General features: G+C 39.3%; 2 protein-coding genes across 8 annotated transcripts in view; one reads left to right on the top strand and one right to left on the bottom strand.

Moving 5' to 3' along the window:
• The window catches only part of LOC136882382 (zinc finger protein 501), a 182654-nt gene extending 178382 nt beyond the window's left edge, over positions 1-4272 (bottom strand). For both annotated transcript variants that reach the window (XM_067155018.2, XM_067155012.2), the window contains exon 1: positions 3903-4272. The gene's annotated coding sequence lies outside the window, so the exon portion shown is untranslated. The remainder of the gene's footprint in view (positions 1-3902) is intronic.
• A 6345-nt stretch (positions 4273-10617) lies between these two features.
• The window catches only part of LOC136882361 (zinc finger protein 266), a 123904-nt gene continuing 114183 nt past the window's right edge, over positions 10618-20338 (top strand). For 4 of the 6 annotated variants that reach the window (XM_068229582.1, XM_067155000.2, XM_067154975.2 and 1 more), the window contains exons 1-2: positions 10740-10792; positions 16803-16862. In XM_068229582.1, the coding sequence (XP_068085683.1) occupies positions 16827-16862 (36 nt within the window). In that variant the 5' untranslated portion in view covers positions 10740-10792; positions 16803-16826. Of the gene's footprint in view, positions 10793-16802; positions 16863-20338 lie in introns of all 6 variants that reach the window. The other 2 variants (XM_068229581.1, XM_067154984.2) reach the window with 2 other exon arrangements.

Raw genomic sequence — 20338 nt, 5'->3', positions numbered from 1 at the left:
GATCCTAAATCGCATTCAACCCATGATTGACCCTCTCCTCATACCACAACAAGCTGGATTTCGTCCGGGTAAGAGCTGCACTGAACAACTACTGAATCTTACACAATTCGTTGAGGATGGCTTTGAAAGACACAAGGTGACAGGTGTAGTCTTTGTAGATTTGACTGCAGCGTATGACACCGTCAACCATCAACTTCTGTTGGTTAAAGTCTACAATCTGACCAAGGATATTAAGATAACCAGATTTATCGCAACCCTTCTTCAGAACCGTAGGTTTTTTGTGGACTTCCAAGGACAGCGCAGTCGGTGGAGGACACAAAGAAACGGTTTACCTCAAGGAAGTGTGCTGGCACCAATCCTCTCACAAGTTTGTGCCTTTCATCTGAAAAATAGGGAAGCTCATCGTAAGCTGCATATAGTGTGGTCTGGTGTTGAGTTACAATACTGTGAAACTCCAAAATACCTAGGAGTGACGCTCGATAGAGCTCTTACATTCAAGAAACACTGCATGAACACTAAACGTTTCCACAAGGAATCATCTTCTACATAAATTATCTGGATCAGAATGGGGCAGTCAACCAAAAACTATTCGTGCTTCCGCCATGGCACTATGTTATTCTGCAGCGGAATATGCCTGCCCTGTTTGGTACAATTCATCTCATGCCACACAGGTAGACATAACACTTAACGAGACCTGCAGACTTGTTACAGGTTGTCTAAAGTCTACTCCAGCTGAAAAACTCTATCGTCTTGCAGGGATAGCACCACCCGGTGTGCGAAGAGAAGTAGCTGCAAATAAGGAAAGCACAAAGGTTAAGCACGGAAGTACTCATCTACATCATGGACATGAGCTTCCAGTACAGAGACTGAAATCTAGGAAGAGCTTCCTACGAACATCTCAGGAACTTATAGTACCAGCTGAAAAGGCAAGGATACAGCTATGGAAGACGAAGATCCCCCAAGGCTCTGAGCAGATGGCGGTTGAGGAACGTTTGCCACCCGGTTGCAATGAGAGCTGGACAATCTGGAAATCTCTCAATAGGTTGAGATCAGGAGTAGGAAGGTACAAAGATAATTTTGCAAGATGGGGCTTCATCAATGGCGACAACACCAAGTGTGACTGCGGAGAAGATCAAACCATCCAGCATATGCTTCAGTGTCCGCTGTGTCCATCTTTGTGCACACAAGATGACCTGCATCGAGCTACGAAGAGAGGACTCGAAGTAGCGTTGTATTGGTCCAAGATTATTTAAATGTTACTTGAAATTATTGTAACTGTTTTCTTTTTTTGATGTATCTAACACGAGAATAATAATAATAATGCAATTATTATTTCCAGTCCCCTACTTCTTTACCGGAGTCGAAATTTACATATGATTAAAATGACATTTACAATAAGATGCAATATTTGAAAACTAGAAAAGCAGCTGGAAATGAGATTTCTGGGGATATACTGAAGACAAAGGGTTGGATATAATAATCATATATGAAGTACTTATCTGATTATTGTTTGCATGAAGGAGCTATAGCAAATGAATGGAGAGTTGCTATAGTAGTCCTTTTGTATGAAGGAGAGGGTAATAGACATAAAGCTGAAAATTACAGGCCATTAAGTTTGACATGCGGTGCATGTAAGCTTTGAGTAAAGCGTTCTTTGTAATTGTATTAGGCGTGTTTGTGAAATTAATAAGTGGTTCAATAGAAGGCCGTTCGAGTTTAGGAAAATGTTATTCCACTGAAGCTCAACTTGAAGGATTCCAGCAAGATATAGCAGATATCTTGGATTCAGGTCAAATGGACTGTATCGCAGTTGACCTGTCTAAGGCATTTGATAGGGTGGATCATGGGAGACTACTGGCAAAATGAGTGCAATTCAACCAGACAATAAAGTGACTGAATGGGTTGCTATATTTTTAGAAAATAGATCTCAGAGAATCAGAGAAGGCGAAGCTTTATCTGACCCTGTAATAATTAAGAGGGGAATTCTTCAAGGCAGTATTATTGGTCCTTTATGTTTCTTTATAAATGATATGAGTAAAGAAGTGGAACCTGAGATAAGGCTATCTGCAGACGATGTTATTCTATATAGAGTAATCAGTAAGTTACAAGACTGTGAGCAACTGCAAATTGCCCTCAGTAATGTAGTGAGATTGACAATACGTAATGGTATGATGATAAACAGGGTTAAAAGTCAGGTTGTGAGTTTCACAAATATGAAAAGTCCTTTCTGTTTTAATTACTGTGTTGATGGGGTGAAAGTTCCTGATGGGAATGACTGTAAGTACCATGGTGTTAATATAAGGAAAGATCTTCATTAGGGTAATCACATAAATGGGACTGTAAATAAAGGGTACAGATCTCTGCACATGGTTATACCTGGTAAGGGTGTTTAGGGGTTGTAGTAAGGATGTAAAGGAGAGGGCATATAAGTCTGTGGTAAGACCCCAACTGGAGTATGGTTCCAGTGTATGAGACCCTCAGCAGGATTACTTGATCCAAGGAGATGAAAGAGATGCAGAAGGATACTTTGGAAACAATAAATAAAATTATTCCTTATCATAAACCCTTGTTGACTGGAAAAAATCCAAAGAAAAGCAGCTCAACTTGTTCTGAGCGATTTCCAACAAAAGAGTAGTGTTACAAAAATGTTGCAAAATTTGGGATGGGAGGACTTGGAAGAAAGAATATGAGGTGCTCAACCAAGTTATATGTAAAATTAAGAACTAGTGTTAGGTTTAATGATCCACCCCATTAAACATGTTTAATATATTTTTATATTAAACAGTTTTCACTTGTAAAATGAAGTGTATTGATTGGGTGGACCATTAAACCTAACAATAGTTCTTAATTTAAAATGTATCAATACAGATCTATATGATGAAGTTCGTAAATTGTAACAATAAGTTGTATGTTCCGAGTTGTCAGCGGGGAGATGGCGTGGAATGAGATTAGTAGAAGAATAAGTTTTTTTTTTTTTTTGCTAGGGGCTTTATGTCGCGCCGACACAGATAGGTCTTATGGCGACGATGGGATAGGAAAGGCCTAGGAGTTGGAAGGAAGCGGCCGTGGCCTTAATTAAGGTACAGCCCCAGCATTTGCCTGGTGTGAAAATGGGAAACCACGGAAAACCATTTTCAGGGCTGCCGATAGTGGGATTCGAACCTACTATCTCCCGGATGCAAGCTCACAGCCGCGCGCCTCTACGCGCACGGCCAACTCGGCCGGTACGAATAAGTTTGATTGGTGTCTTTAAAAGTAGGAAATATCACAATAGGAAGATAAAGTTGGAATTCAAGAGGACAAATATTCGTTTAGAGGAAGGAAGTTAGGGATTGGAATAACTTACCAAGGGAGGTGCTTAATAAATTTCCAATTCCTTTGGAATCATTAAAAAGGCTAGGGAAACAACAGATAGGGAATCTGCCACCTGGACGACTGCCCTAAATGCAGATCAGTATTGATTGACCTGTATTATAAACAGGCCGTCGCACAGACCACATTGCATCTCTCACCGAACGCCCACTTCACAAAGAATGCATCGGGCTTACAAAGAGAAAGAACATTATTGATTAGTACGATTAAGGAGGAATTTTGAAGTGAACATTAATGCGAAAGGTGAGAAATGTTTATACAGGGAGTCCATTAAGAGTTTCACAGCTTTGTTTGAAAGTCTTTGAATGTTAAAAAACATAAAAACCATATCCTAGGCCTACATACCTCATAGTCATAAGAAAATAACGCGAAAATCGCAAAAGTTAATATACCGATACCACGTTTTTGCAGTGAGTTCTTCATAAGCTACAGAACATTATATTGTGAATCAGGTTAAGATGCACAGGAAAAAATATGTATTAAAAGAAGATGAAAGAGTAAAGATAACATCTGTAGTACATTTTACTTACTGGTGTCGATACCTTATCGCATACAGCTCAAATTCAGTTCTTCACCGATATATACGCACACACCAGGGACATGGCACGCTTCAGTGCATCTTCGAATAATATTACTTCCAACAAGATTGGTAGTTTGAGGGGGTAAGGGTAGCGATAAGTCTTTCATACAGTAGTTCTTTCGCAGCCTGGTTGAGAACTGAACGATCCATAAATGACTGATTTTGTTCTTGGTACGTTTAAAATCAGAATAAAATAGGTTACATTTACTTATTTTCATATTTTTTTTTTCTTTCAGTGTATGATTTTCCAATTCCCTACATTTATTAACACGGAGTCCTATTTTCTGCTGAAAACATGTGGGAACCGTTATTTCGATGAGTAGTTCAAGATGTACGTGTTAATCGTTGCCTACGTTATAATACAAGGTCTGGAAATAGAGCCCGTAAAAGCCTATCGAAGTGGTCATACTGAAGTTCAGTGCCGGGCCGCTAGGGTCGCTTTCTTGCCATCTTTGTACCAGATTCGCGCCTTTACTACTACTACTACTAAACGTTTTCATTCCTCCCCTGAAGGGGGAGGCGGGCCTCTTAGACGGTGACGCCGTCGCTCAGGCAGGGAGATTTGTTACGGTGAGGGAGGTGTGCGGAGAAGGTGACGGGGTAGGCGGCCGTGGCCTATACTACAAACTGTCCCGGTATTCGCCTTAGTGCAGGAGAATGGAAAACCACGGAAATCCATTCTCAAGACAGCCGACGGGCGAGGCCAGGCGAGAAATGCAGCACTGTGCCCCAGGCCCGTCTCCCGAATGCAGAGGCGTAGAGCCACGGTAGAGCCGTGACCACCTCTCCTCTGCTCGGTTGGCCGGTCAGAGTACAGAGCATATGTGACAATAACCCACTCTGCATCTACCGACCTCGCGCCTTTAAACGTGTTTATTAACTGAGTTGGTTGTGAATGTATGATGCATTCGTCTGATGTTAAGCATTCGCAGTTCCAGTCATGGTTTATTCACGAGAAATTAAAGGTAGGTAGTGGAATTTCGTTTCACAAGTTTCCAGTGAATGTTCAATGTTCGAAACATTATACAGAGGAAGTATTACGCATGAGATACGACTTCCACCTGATGAAATTAGGTTCCTAAGTTTTGATCCGAGTTACGTCATAAGAATCGGGCGATCCCAAAATTTGTCACTGAACTTCTTTGTAAACATTGCTACCGTGACCGGTGATCATTTGAGAGACCTCTTCAAACTCAGAAATTTTAAATTAGGAAACCAACCAGAAAAATAATTTGCCCAACGAATTTGGAGAAAATGAATGTAGCAAGAGCTAAAAATACCGTATTGTATTTCCCCCCGGAACAATCTTTGGTTTGAAAAGTATGGAGGTGGTTTGTCCCGAGAGCATTAAATACAGTTTAAAATAAATCATTTGTATTATGGAGCATTTTATGAAATTGTTCGATGCGCATGACGTCTGCAACACCTCACATGGGACATATTCCAGGAATGAGAACAAACCAGCATCTTTTAGTACTGAAGATGAACGCCTCAGTTGGTTAATTAATGATTTCCTGTCTTATATTAAGGAGCCGGCCCCGTGGTGTAGGGGTAGCGTGCCTGCCTCTTACCCGGAGGACCCGGGTTCGATTCCCGGCTAGGACAGGGATTTTTACTTGGACCTGAGGGCAGGTTCGAGGTCCACTCACCCTACGTGATCCTATCTGACGGTGAGATGGCGGCCCCCGTCTAGAAAGCCCAGAATAACGGCAGAGAGGATTCGTCGTGTTGATCACGAGACACCTCGTAATCTGCAGGCCTTCGGGCAGAGCAGCGGTCGCTTGGTAGGCCAAGGCCCTTCAAGGGCTGTAGTGCCATGGTTTTGGTTCTTGGTTTGGCATTATATTAAGAAAATTCAAATGCATTCAGAGAAAGTAAACAAGATTCATGAGGAAATGTATCAGGCATAGATCTTGACTAGCCAATCCATTGTGGCCTGCATAAAATACGTCATAAGTATACATTTGCATTATGCATTGACGAGGAACCTAACAAGCGATGACATCGAGCTCTTCTTCAGCTATCTAAGACGCCAAGCGGAATACAATGACATTATGGTTCGTGTGGCGAAAGAACAGACTGTAAAGGCTGTTTAGAACATATCTCTTCTCCAGCTATTCAAAGTCCATCATTGGGTCTTATTCGTTTTTAAGATTGACGAGGAACCTAACAAGCGATGACATTGAGCTCTTCTTCAGCTTTCTAAGACGCCAAGCGGAATACAATGACATTATGGTTCGTGTGGCGAAAGAACAAACAGACTGTAAAGGCTGTATAGAACATAGAACAGTCTGTGGCACTTCTGTAGTGAACGGCGGAATTTGTCACCTCCGCTACACAGTATTTGCCCCGAAGAGAGTTACTAAAAAGTGTACGGTTTTTTCGAAATACATTTTCAACAGTGAAATTAAGTGTAGAAAGTGTAAACACGACAAACCAGCTGTTTTTCTAAAATGAAAATTTCTGAGACCTCCATTAGACAACATTGTTTCGAGCCACTCAAGTAGAAGAGGGAAAGTTTTGAAACTTGATAAGAAGCCCCTCAAAAGGAAAGTTTTGAAACTTCAATGACATATCCAAGCCAATGCAGCACCGCTCTATAAATAAAGTACTGTCAATACTCGCAAAAACATTCGCTCTTTGTATTTAGGATATAGTTTACTTGTTGACATATACGGCCATGCGAAAATAAGGGGGCAAGAACGCGATCCTAGCGGCTGAATGGTGAACTAGGATGCTACCCGTTTTTATGAGTGCATTTCAAGTCCTTGTATTATAGCGTAGGCAACAGTGTTAATCCATGTAACACCTAACTTTCATTACTTAATCGAGCCCCTGTTTCGTGTACATGTTAGCCTGGTTCACAACTTAACGTTATGTAGCTTATCTGATAATGGAACTTCTGCAAGTATAGTACGGGTTCAAGAAAAGGTCCGCGTACTATACGTTGTACCGGTAAATAATAATAATAATAATAATAATAATAATAATAATAATAATAATAATAATAATAATAATAATAATAATAATAATAATAATAATAATACACTGACTGACAGAGCAAATGCAACACCAAGAAGGAGTGGTTCGAAAGGGATGAAAGTTGGGGAAAAAACAGAGACGGCACGGACGAATAATTGATGTTTATTTCAAACCGATATGCAGGTTACACAATGCGCACGGCATCGACTCAGTACGATGTAGGACCACCGCGAGCGGCGATGCACGCAGAAACACGTCGAGGTATAGAGTCAATAAGAGTGCGGATGGTGTCCTGAGGGATGGTTCTCCATTCTCTGTCAACCATTTGCCACAGTTGGTCGTCCGTACGAGGCTGGGGCAGAGTTTGCAAACGGCGTCCAATGAGATCCCACACGTGTTCGATTGATGAGAGATCCGGAGAGTACGCTGGCCACGGAAGCATCTGTACACCTCGTAGATCCTGTTGGGAGATGCGAGCAGTGTGTGGGCGGGCATTATCCTGCTGAAACAGAGCATTGGGCAGCCCCTGAAGGTACAGGAGTGCCACCGGCCGCAGCACATGCTGCACGTAGCGGTGGGCATTTAACGTGCCTTGAATACGCACTAGAGGTGACGTGGAATCATACGCAATAGCGCCCCAAACCATGATGCCGCGTTGTCTAGCGGTAGGGCGCTCCACAGTTACTGCCGGATTTGACCTTTCTCCACGCCGACGCCACACTCGTCTGCGGTGACTTTCACTGACAGAACAGAAGCGTGACTCATCGGAGAACACGACGTTCCGCCATTCCCTCCTCCAAGTCGCTCTAGCCCGGCACCATGCCAGGCGTGCACGTCTATGCTGTGGAGTCAATGGTAGTCTTCTGAGCGGACGCCGGGACTGCAGGCCTCCTTCAACCAATCGACGGGAAATTGTTCTGGTCGATATTAGAACAGCCAGGGTGTCTTGCACATGCTGAAGAATGGCGGTTGACGTGGCGTGCGGGGCTGCCACCGCATGGCGGCGGATGCGCCGATCCTCGCGTGCCGACGTCACTCGGGCTGCGCCTGGACCCCTCGCACGTGCCACATGTCCCTGCGCCAACCATCTTCGCCACAAGCGCTGCACCATGGACACATCCCTATGGGTATCGGCTGCGATTTGACGAAGCGACCAACCTGCCCTTCTCAGCCCGATCACCATACCCCTCGTAAAGTCGTCTGTCTGCTGGAAATGCCTCCGTTGACGGCGGCCTGGCATTCTTAGCTATACACGTGTCCTGTGGCACACGACAACACGTTCTACAATGACTGTCGGCTGAGAAATCACGGTACGAAGTGGGCCATTCGCCAACGCCGTGTCCCATTTATCGTTCGCTACGTGCGCAGCACAGCGGCGCATTTCACATCATGAGCATACCTCAGTGACGTCAGTCTACCCTGCAATTGGCATAAAGTTCTGACCACTCCTTCTTGGTGTTGCATTTGCTCTGTCAGTCAGTGTAATAATAATAATAATAATAATAATAACAATAATAATAATAACAATAATTTGCAGTTACTGCGTTATTTGTTCATGAGTAAATGGCAATGGTTTTAATGTTAGATGCGAAGGACTTCGTAACGATGCTGTGAAATCGCTAATGGACCCTGTGTGTGAACAATACTCACATTTTGCCCTAATGTTCATCTACAAATTCCTGTTTAGGGGTGCTGGCATGATTCCTGTTCCCTTTCATCTCTCCTGTCCATACGCACATGTCGCACATGATGCATTGTTTGTGACGTTGCCTGCGTTACAATACATGGCCTGGAAATAGAGCCCGTAAAACGCTATGGAAGTGGTTACACTGAAGTTCAATGCCGGGCCGCTAGGATCACTATCTTGCCCCTGTCTACTACATACTGTACTGTCTACCAGGCTCGCGCCTTTAAACGTATTCATTAACTGAGTTGGTTGTGAATCTATTATGTATTTGTCTGATGTTACGCACTCGCAGTTCCAGTCATGGTTTAATCACAAGAAATTAAAGGTACTGGAATTTCGTTTCACAAGTTTCCAGTGAATGTTCAATGTTCGAAACATTATACAGAGAAAGTATTACGCATGAGATACGGCTTCAAGCTGATCGAAGTAGGCCTCTGTTCCTAAGTTTTGATCCGAGTTACGTCATAAGAATCGGGCGATCCCAAAATTTGTCACTGGACTTTTTTTAAACTATGCTACCGTGACCGGCAATCATTTGAGAGGCATCTTCAAACTCAGAAATCTTAAATTAGGAAACCAACGAGGATAATTTGCCCTACAAATTTCATGAAAATGAATGTAGCAAGAGCTAAAAATATTGCATTTTCCTCTGGTTTGAAAAGTATGGAGGTGGTTTTGTCCCGAGAGCATAAAATACAGTTTAAAATAAGCCATTTGTTTTATGGAGCATTTTATTAAATTGTTGAATGCGCATAACGTCTGCAGCACCTCACATGGGACATATTCAGGAACGAGAACAAACGAGCATCTTTTCACCGGGCGAATTAGTCGTACGGTTAGGGGCTCGCGGCTGTGAGCTTGCATCCGGGAGATAGTGGGTTCGAATCCCACTGTCGGCAGCCCTGAAGATGGTCTTCCGTGGTTTCCCATTTTGACACCAGGCAAATGCTGGGGCTGTACCTTAATTAAGGCCACGGCCGCTTCCTTCCAACTTCTAGGCCTTTCCTTTCCCATCGTGTCGGTGCGATGTACAGTCACTAGCCAAAAAAAAAAAAAAAAAAAAAAAGAAGCATCTTTTAGTAGGTACTGAAGATGAACTTCTCAGTTGGTTAATTAATCATTTCCTGTCATATATTAAGAAACTTAAAATGCATTCAGAGAAAGTAAAAACGACTCATGAGATAAATGTATCAGGCATAGATCTTGACTATCCAGTCCACTGTGGCCTGCGTAAAATACCTACCTCATTAGTATACATTTGCATTATGCATTGACGAGGAACCTAACGAGCTATGACATCGAGCTCTTCTTCAGCTACCCAAGACGCCAAGCGGAATACAATGACATTATGGTTCGTGTGGCAAAATAAAAAACAGACTGTAAAGGCTGTTTGGAACATATCTGTTCTCCAGCTACTCAAAGTCCAACATTGTGTCTTATTCGTTTTTAAGATCGAGGAGCCCTCAGATACCGAAAATCATCGTCTGTGGCACTTCTGCATTCAACGACGGAATTTGTCATTTCCGCTACGCAGTATTTGTCCCGAAGAGAGTTACTAAAAGGTGTACGTTTATTTTTTCGAAAGACATGTTCAACAGTGAAATTAAGTGTGGAAAGTGTAAAGGTGACAGACCACCTCTTTTTCTACTATGAGAATTTCTGAGACCTCTGTTAGACAACATTGCTTTGAGCCACTCAAGTATAATAGTAGAGAGAAAGGTTTGAAACTTGATAAGAGGCCCCTCAGAAGGAAAGTTTTGAAACATCAATGACATATCCAAGCCAATGCAGCAACGCTCTATAAATGAAGTACTGTCAATACTCGCAAAAACATTCAGTTCTTTTTATTTAGGATATACTCTACTTATTGACATATACGGCCATGCGAATACATGGGGGCAAGACCGCGATCCTAGCGGCTGAATGGTGAACTAGGAAGCAACCCGTTTCCACGAGTGCACTTCAAGGCCTTGTATTATAGCGTAGGCAACGGTTTGTGACTTTCTCTTACATAGCCTTGGTTTTTTTGTGTCTGGGTAAAATAACGAGCCCACATAAACTTCAACGAGAACAAGATCCTTGGTTTGTGAAGAGGGCGTTCGGTGAGCTATGCATTGCGGTTTGTGATGCCATGCCATTAATTACGGTTATAACCGCCGCGTTTTTTATGGGTTGGTATATTATGGTTAATTACTTATTTCACCTCTCTCTGAAAGTGCGGACGTTTATTCATATTGAAAAGGTAGCAATAGTAATAATCTAAGGGGAGAGCTAAATTTGTTCCACCAGAACATCTTTAAGAAATAAAATTCTAAATATTGAGGTTCTGTTGGTAGATAACCTACAAGGGTATGATGTTTTATGTTTAAATAAACATTTGGTTGATAGAGGATGAGATTTGTATTAGAAGGTTATGCTCTTGCAAGTAAGTTTTGTAGAAAGAAAATGAAGTGTGGAAGTTCGTGTATATATGTGAATAATAATATCAAATGTAAGCAGTTGGATAAATTTGAATATCTGAATGTAGAGGAGCATTTCGAGGCTAGCTTTGTTAACTAGTAGATTATAAGTTCTGTGTCGGTGCGACGTAAAGCAACTTGCAAAAAAAAAAAAAAAAAAAAAAAAAAAAAAAAAAAAAAAAAAAAGATAAGTTAATATGCATTTATAGAAATCCTTCTAGTAATGTTGAAACTTTTATAATAATATTGAAATTATTTTAGATGACCTACAGAATAAGAACAAAAATGTAATATTCATGGGTGAATTTAATGTAGATTTTTTTAGGGAATAATGGTGGGTGAGATAAGCAAAGGCTAGAAATGTTGCTTTCCTTGTATTGTCTAAAGGTAGTTGTAAACAGGGGCGAAGCGACAGAGTAGACAGCGTGTACCCTTAACATTTTGTGAAAGAAATATTGTCTAGTTAATTCAATTACTTTTTAGAACATTAAATATTTCCAGATTCGTGACATTGTATTCTCGCTTTACTTATTTTCGTCTCACTTCGGCAATGCTAAGGCTCGCATTAGTTACACGAAGCACGTAGGCTAAAGTAGACGCTGTCCATTCTGTGTATTTATCCTTTGATTTTCAAAGCTTTCAGATAGAGCAACACTAACGCTATCTGTAGGTACTGACTGTGGAACGAGGACTTTCCTATAGCGAGATGTCTCTGCCCAGTAGACAGACTTACCAGCGTCTCTTCTTGCTCTCATTGGTTAGTATTTGGACCTCTCTTATGAAGGTGCTCTTATTGGCTACCATCTTAGACATGCTTTTAATGTCATTAATTTGAGTTCACTTTATTATAAGACACGTTTAAAAATAAATTAATAATATTGAATTACAAAGTATAGTAAACTTACACCTAATAAATGAATGACAGCATCAAAACCCTTGCCTGCCAATATTAGTTGCGGTATTATAACCCCAATAACTATTGGCTTCCAGTCTTAATAAGGTACTCCAGAGGACGCATACGGAAAAAATTGCTTAACTTGATGCTGTATATTCCGTTAAAGTCATTTTCTAGTGAACGCGCTATGAGTACATTCAAATGAATTAAAACGTATTTGAGAAATTGGATGACCAACTAGAGACTGTCTAACTTGGGAACTCTAGCTATAGAGAAGAATTTTCTGTGGACTCTTAACAAGACGCCTGACTTCAAGATGAGAGTAATAGATATATTTGCCAAAATGAAGGAGAGGCGGATTAAACTCATTTACAAGAATATTGTTTAAGGTGACTTGTATGAACAACTATTTATTTCTTATTTCTCTTATTAAATCTACATAACAATGAAATATATTGCTGCTTTTATTCTAAAAGTATGTTGTTATTTGACAACTCCCGCGGCCTATTTCGTCTATATTTAAAAATGAAGCAAGTGCCCGTAGGGTTATAGGTTGTTATAGGGTTTGTCTTATTTTCAGAGTCATTTATATACCGGTAATACTGAATACAGATGTATGCGTCGAAAACAAAATTCCATGTAATAATATGATTAAAACAGTTTAAATAAAATAAATCTCTGTCTACCCCCTTACCTAGTTCACGCTTCGCCACTGGTTGTAAATCAACCAACTAGAATATTTGGGGATTCAAAATCAGCAGTAGATCAAGTTTTATTGAATGGGGAAATGTGGAATTATGTAATAGAAGTTTATGATACAGGTTTTTCAGATCATTTTGCTCAAATTGTGCATCTAAATTTTAGGGTAATAGGAAACTGTAATTTAAAAAATAACAATGTAATTTACAGGGAAACTAGAATATGTAACAAGGAAAATATTTATATTTTAACCAGTTATTGGGCAAGGAAACTTGGGAGAATGTATATAGAAATAACTAATGAGGCATTCAGTGAGTTTTTGAGTTTGTTCAACTATTATTAAGTGGCAATACCAGTCAAAAGGGTAATTGTAAAGAATGATAGGAATGGGTGGATTACAACAGGAATTAGAAATTGAAGTAGACAATTAAGGTTTTTAAGCAAATGTGTGAAAGGGTGTAACACGTCATCTGAATTGAAGGATTATTATAAGAAATATAAGAACGTATATCGAGAAGTTTTGAAGCCTGCCAAAAGATTGCATAATGAGAATGAGCAAAAAATTTCTAGAAACAGGTCTAAATGTATGTGGAACATTATAAAAAGGGTGAAAGGTACTCTAGTTCCAATAAAAAAGAATATTACTCTTACAAAAGCAGGAAAAGAAGTCAGTGATCCAGAAGTATGTAGTTGCAGAAATCTTTAGTAACTATTTTATAGAAGCAGTTTCGAGATTAACAAAAAATTTTCGAACATCATTGACAAGAACAAACTTGAATACAATTCACAGGAATGTATCATCCATGTTTCTTACTCCGGTGACTGACCAAGGGATAGAGAAGATAATAAAACAGCTGGGTAAAAAGAAGTCTTCTGGCTTAGATGGTTATTCAAACTACGTTATTAAATGCTGTTACCAATAAGTAATCAAGCCTCCCTGTTACTTGATAAATTCGTCGCTAACCACTGGGAAATTTCCAGACAAATTCAAGGTAACAAAGTAGTTCCGATACATAAAAAGGGTTGTGAAGAGGATGCTGGTAACTATAGGCCAGTCTGCCTCCCCTCTGTATTCTCCAAAATACTGGAAAGAATTATGTACGATAGACTATCATCATTCTTAGAGAAGATTAATATATTAGCTGGTTGCCAAAATGGCTTTCGTAAAAATAGATCAACTACCACAGCATTCTTTAACTTTATTAAATGGATATATGACACACTAGATCGGAAGGGTGCATGTTTAGGTATTTTCTTAGACTTAATAGAAGCTTTTGATATAATTGAGCACAGCTTGCTTTTAGAAAAGTTATACTTGTATGGAATTCGGGGAATGGCCTATAACTGTTTCAGATCATTTTTAGGTGATAGAAGACAGATTGTTGAAATATCATATACCGGTACTGATTTGAGCAAAAATGTAATTAACCCCTTCGGTGGGCGATGCAGTGAGATCCGCGGCTACAAGTCGCTTGCTCGATAGGGAACGCGGATATATCCGCCGATTCGGATTATTATTTTTTTCTCAGTTGCCCGCCTGCAGAAGTTTATTTCGTTTTTAGCAGCGTATTCTGGATGAGTCTTCCCTCTGATGTGAATTTTTTCAACTATGTTCTCCCAATACAAATGTGTCATGCACGAGTTGCAACATAAAGAACACAGCTGAGTCCGGGCAAGAACGACCTAAGGCCTAATAGCTCCGCACTGAAGCTTTAGCTCATCGCCTAATCGTCCCTTGGATGTAATAATATTGCTGTAGAAGGGATTTCTAGAGATTATGACACTGAACAGACTTCTCGGATGACATTTTAGAACTGTGACCTGATTTATTATCCCCAGTCTTGAGTTCATCCTTTACGACTGGAGTGTGTGTTTATCGCGAGTTACACAACATTTTATTATCGTACGCATCCGTAATACAGTCCTATTTCATGATTTCCAGCCAAACTGCTGAGACCAGGGTTCTATTCGATCCTTTTTCCTACATTTTTCCTGCTAAAATATCGATAACGAATTATCGCCTCCCACTGTTAAGAGGAAGACGATTTACGGGTCATGATAAACAAAATGTTGGAATTTAGTGCGGAGAATTGTGATATTAGTGATATAATTTCTGCCGAAGGGGAATTCGTAAGTGACAGGAATTTACATGGAAAATGTACTGCAAGCTCGAATATACAGGGTTTGGGCGTAGCTGATGCGAATGTTCAGCAGTCGCAGAAGAGATGACGTGTTCGATTCCAGTTCAAGTAGCGATCATGACAGTGACAGTTGTGACGATAATACTGATTACAATCCAACCATTGCAAGTTCTTCGCCAACTTATACTGAAAATGGACAAAGAATTTCCCGCTTTTATCCAAATTTCCATCGTGATGTAAAAAGAGTGTTTTTAGGGAAAACAAAACTGAGCGAAATATTTCAATTACTTTCTTATGACGAGATATGCCAGAACATAGCTGAACAGACAAAAGATGCCGAGCAGGAAATCGCACATAAATCCCAGTTTAGTAAGACAAAAGGAAGGAATCGAGATCAAGACCGTGTCCAGACAAATAAGGACGAAATAAAGCTTCTTATGGCCATACTGTTACTGTTGCCGCAGGGGATTGTAGAGAAACCTAAATTAGGACACTATTTCTCTCAATTGCTTGTTCACTATGCCTACTTTCTATGAGCTGATGACACAGAAGAGATTTTTTCTCGCCAGATTGAGTGGCCTGGCCAGCCTCCTGACCCCAACTTGGCAGGTTCTATTCTGGCTCAGACCGGTGGTATTTGAAGGTGCTCAAATACGTCGGCCTCCTGTCAGTAGATTTCCTAGCATGCAAATGAACTCCTGTGGGACTAAATTCCGGCACCTCAGTGTCTCCAAAAACCGTAAAAGTGGTTAGTGGGACGTGAAGCCAATAACATTATTATTATTATTATTATTATTATTATTATTATTATTATTATTATTACTATTAGATTTTCCTCCGTAGCTTTTTGCATATCTCTGACAATGAGTTGAATAATGCACAACTTCCTCCCAAAATATACGAGATAAATCCAGTATTTGACCACCTGTTAGCAACCTTTTTCGGAAGCTTATACCCGTTAAAATTATAAAATTATAAAATCCATGTAGCTTATACCCGTGGTGGCAAAATGTCAATTGATGACAACCTCTTGATATGGCTAGTGTGGAAGGTTTACGTAACAAGAAACGATTGCGTTTCGGAATGGAATTATATAAATTATGCGAAGGAGAGACAGGTTATATAACATGACGTGCTTCATTGTGTATCATAATGAACAGCTGTAAAAGACATAACACTTTGAAGACTGTAAATACTGTAAATATTTCCTATATTGTAGTGTAATATAGTCCGTTTATGTCACTTATGAATTGTAGGGGGGTGATATAAACTTGATCCCTCGAAAGCGCTAATCAACATAACAGAAAAATTTGTGAGTGTTATAATTTATTCCATTGTACATCTTTTAAGTACATGTAAACTTTGTAAATCTACAATTTACATATGCAGAAATATTTATTTACAGGCAGAGACTGATAGTAAACTGCCTAAAATATTCAGGTGAAAGTTACTGTATGAACAAAAACCAGAGCTTTGCTGTTAGGTAGAAGCAATCTCGATTTAACAGTGTGAAAGCACTTAGTATGTTTTTGCATAAAGTATTGAAAAATTAAAATAATCGAATTTTTCACAAATTAAATACATTATATTCAAGTAAATATTTCTCTTTTGACCTTTTAATAGTTCATTTTAATCTAAGATTGTTTTTAATCAAGTAATTAAATATTTTCTTCAATCACGGAAATCGCTCCCCACCTGGGAGTGAGCTAGTGTGAACCGAGCTCCCCACTTAAGGGGTTAAGAATGTGTATTCCTGTGCCAGAAACGTAGATCATGGTGTACCACAGGGGTCAGTTTTAGGACCATTATTATTTTTATTATTTATTAATGACATTGTCCAAATTACACGTTATAATTCTCATGTTAGATCCATATTGAAATGTACCTATTGAATAGGTGGTTATAAAAAATAATAACACTTGTAACATACTTTGTATTGTCCAAATTGTCGATGATATTCATGGAGTGCAATTCACTTTCTTTGCAGATGATATTACTGTTTTTGTAGCTGATGAAAGAAGGCTTAGAATTAAAGGCAGACAATATAGTGAGTAATATCCTGACCTGGCTTCAAGATAATAAATTAATTTTAAGTAAACAGAAAACTTGAATATATTTCACCATAAGATGAATCTAAATATGGAAATTAGTCCAATATCATTTGTAGAGACAATACAGTAGTCGAGTACTTATCATCAACAAAGTTTCTTGGCTTGTGGATGGATGAGTCTTTAACCTGGGAAAAACATACACAGAGTTTATAGGGAAAAAGTTTAGTAGAATTTATTTCATGATAATATCTTTCAAAAATAGTTTTAATTTAGAGGCTTGCCGAATAATTTACTTTGCATATGTCCATCCCATACTAACCTATGGAGTCATTTACTGGGGGAATTCACGATATAGAGAAGTCATCTTTATGTTACAGAAGAAAATAATTAGAGGAATGGCCAGTGTCGGCAGGAGGACAAGCTACAAGAAATACTTTAAACTTTATTTTACCATTGCCTAGCCTTTATATCTTCCATACACTTGTATATATGAAGGAGAATGTAAACACTTTCACCATAAACTCCGATGTACATAGGTATAATACTAGAAATAGCCACAGCCTGCACATAGAACCACACAAAACTAAGCTATATTAATCAAGTTTGAGTTATGCAGGAGTACATTTATTTAATAAATTGCCAGACTACATTAAGCATATAAAACCATGTTCATAATTTAAGAAACAATTATTGAAATTTGTTTCTAACCATTGTTTTTATTCTATTGAAGAACGCTTAGCTCTTGAAAATTAACTTATGTATCACCTTTCTTTTTAATCTGTGCCTCTTTACCACATTGTATATTTCTCTTTATTTCTCATTGCATGTATATTACTGTTTTATCCTTTGTTACTGTAAATATGATTACTGACGTGTCCCATATCACTGTATGATCAGTTGGATGAAATAAAATACAATACAAAAAAAGTTTTTCAACAGAAACTAACTTCAGCGTACAGTATAAATTATAGTAGCGCCCATGAATTGTCGACATCCCAGATGGTAGCCTCTGTGCTTGCGCAAGGACTAGCACTCTTTATATATTGATGCAGACGGAGGCACTAGTATTTCCTCTGAGACAGTTAGTGATATGCTTGAGCCTGGCTTGAGCTGCTCGAACAGATGACATCAGTGTTCAGACATGTTAGGGCTTTGCTAGAGCTTTTGTGCACAAGCAGCCTACCGGCTTGCTCTTACTAAAACCCAGAGAACTTGAAAAAGATTTGTAGGAGTACTATGCTGGACAGTACCAATCCGTCCTTTCTTTACTGTTACTTCCATGTCTTTTGTACATACTATCAATACCTTTTTGTGTTTGTATGATGATTTGTTACAAATGCTACAATCAGAATAAACAAATCTTCTACCAAAATGTGTTGCTTGGACTGTATAAATACAGATAAAATGGACAAAATATATTGTCTTAACATTACAAGTGCCAAATTAGTTACTGTACATACTTGAATGGTTATACGATTACAGCAATTTTGTTTACGTCGCACCGACACAGATAGGTCTTATGGCGATGATGGGATAGGAAAGGGCTAGGGGTGGGAAGGAAGCGGCTTTGGCCTTAAATAAGGTACAGCTCCAGCATTTGCCTGGTGAGAAAATGGGAAACCACGGAAAACCGTTTTCAGGGCTGCCGACAGTGGGGTTCGAACCCACCATTTCTCGGATACAAACTCGCAGCTGCACGCCTCTAACCGCACAGCCAACTCACCTGGTATATAAGACTACAAATTTATGGTATTTTGTCATTAATGGTTATGAATTTCATGTTTTTGGTCCGTATTGAACTGAGAATAATATATAAGTAATAATAATAACAACGTAAACGTTTCCACCTTTTCAATACTAAAATATATTCACAAAATTATAAATTACACGGTACTAGTTTCGACCCAAAGTGATCTTTGCTCCAATACGGCTGATGATGACCCCTAGATGGGTCGAAACTAGTACCGTGTAATTTATAATTTTGTGAATATATTTTAGTATTGTAAAGGTGGAAACGTTTACGTTGTTATTATTATTACTTATATATTATGGTATTTTGTCTTCAGTTGTTGACACATTTGTCATCAGTTCATGCGAATCATCTATACTATCACTAAAAATAAGATAGCATCTGTTTTGTTTGATCCGGATAGACTTGAAAACTACTGGACTGATTCAGCTGAAATTTGGTAAGACTGCAGCTTGAAATCCCGAGTCACAAAAGGGAAACTTTTGATTTTGATATATTTCACGCAATCAGATATTTAACATTGCTGCATAATAGTATTTATAAATGTATTTGTGTGAACAATTGATGAGGTATTAATCCTTTCTTACTCAAATTCTTCTATACCAGCAAGGAGGGTAATTCTTTCCCAAGGAGGGGACTCAAACTGCCTAACATTGCGGACAGAAGGGACACCTCACCTACTGTGTTACACAGCTGTCTTAGTTGCCCAAACCATAACAACATAAGAATAATATTCTCGTATTCATAATGTTGCGCCAATCTTATGGTTATTACATGATACACAAATACTGTCTTGGGAGAAAATACTTCTGTTGATATGCAAGAAATATTATGGATACCTGCTTTGTCCTTTTCATAGCATAATATCATAATCTAATACTTTAATTTTATGAGCAGTCATTATTCCCCACAAGATATACGTCATTGACTGAATTTAGTAACTTAATATATGACAGCATGCACTTTCATTATCAATATCATACATGCACCTGTATGAGTGATACTTTATTTCGTATGCTGTTTGCTTATCTGCATGTTCACGCTGTAGCCCGAGCCCACTCCACCTTCAGTCACATGACTGCTCGAGCTTGCTTCGAACTGGCTCGAGCCTCGGCGGACATCAGGTCAGCTCGAACACTGGTATTGTTTGCCTATCACTAAGGACAGCAACATCCGGAATTCTGCACAATGTCAACTCAGAATTTATTGGCCAGCACATTCCTCCATCCATTCATGCAAAATATTCACGTGTTTCTACATTGGTAAACATACATCTACGTTTTCATAACAATGAAACTAGCACATGTGTGGTAATATAAAGCATATACATTGCTGGGTGGGACCAGTGGCAGGCGGGTACTCAGAATGAGGAGATAAAGGTTAAGTTAGGAATGAATTTGATGGATTAAGCTGCACGCATAAACCGGCTTCGGTGATGGGGTCATGTGAGGCGAATGGAAGAGGATAAGTTACCTAGGAGAATAATGGACTCTGTTGTGGAGGATAAGAGAAGTAGAGGGAGACCAAGACGACGATGATTAAACTTATTTTCTAATGGTTTGAAGAGAAGAGGTATAGAACTAAACAAGGCCACAGAATTCACAATTAAGTATTTATTTATTTTCCACCTAGTCGATACAATGATTGCTTAAGGCAATTTTTAATGGTCAAAAGTGGTACATGTTTCGTATATTATCAACATCTTCAGCCACATAACACTGT

Source organism: Anabrus simplex, chromosome 1, assembly GCF_040414725.1.
Source record: "Anabrus simplex isolate iqAnaSimp1 chromosome 1, ASM4041472v1, whole genome shotgun sequence".
NCBI classification, from domain to species: domain Eukaryota; kingdom Metazoa; phylum Arthropoda; class Insecta; order Orthoptera; family Tettigoniidae; genus Anabrus; species Anabrus simplex.
The sequence above is the reverse complement of the archived record's forward strand: the minus strand, read 5'-3'. Positions and strand labels throughout refer to the sequence as shown.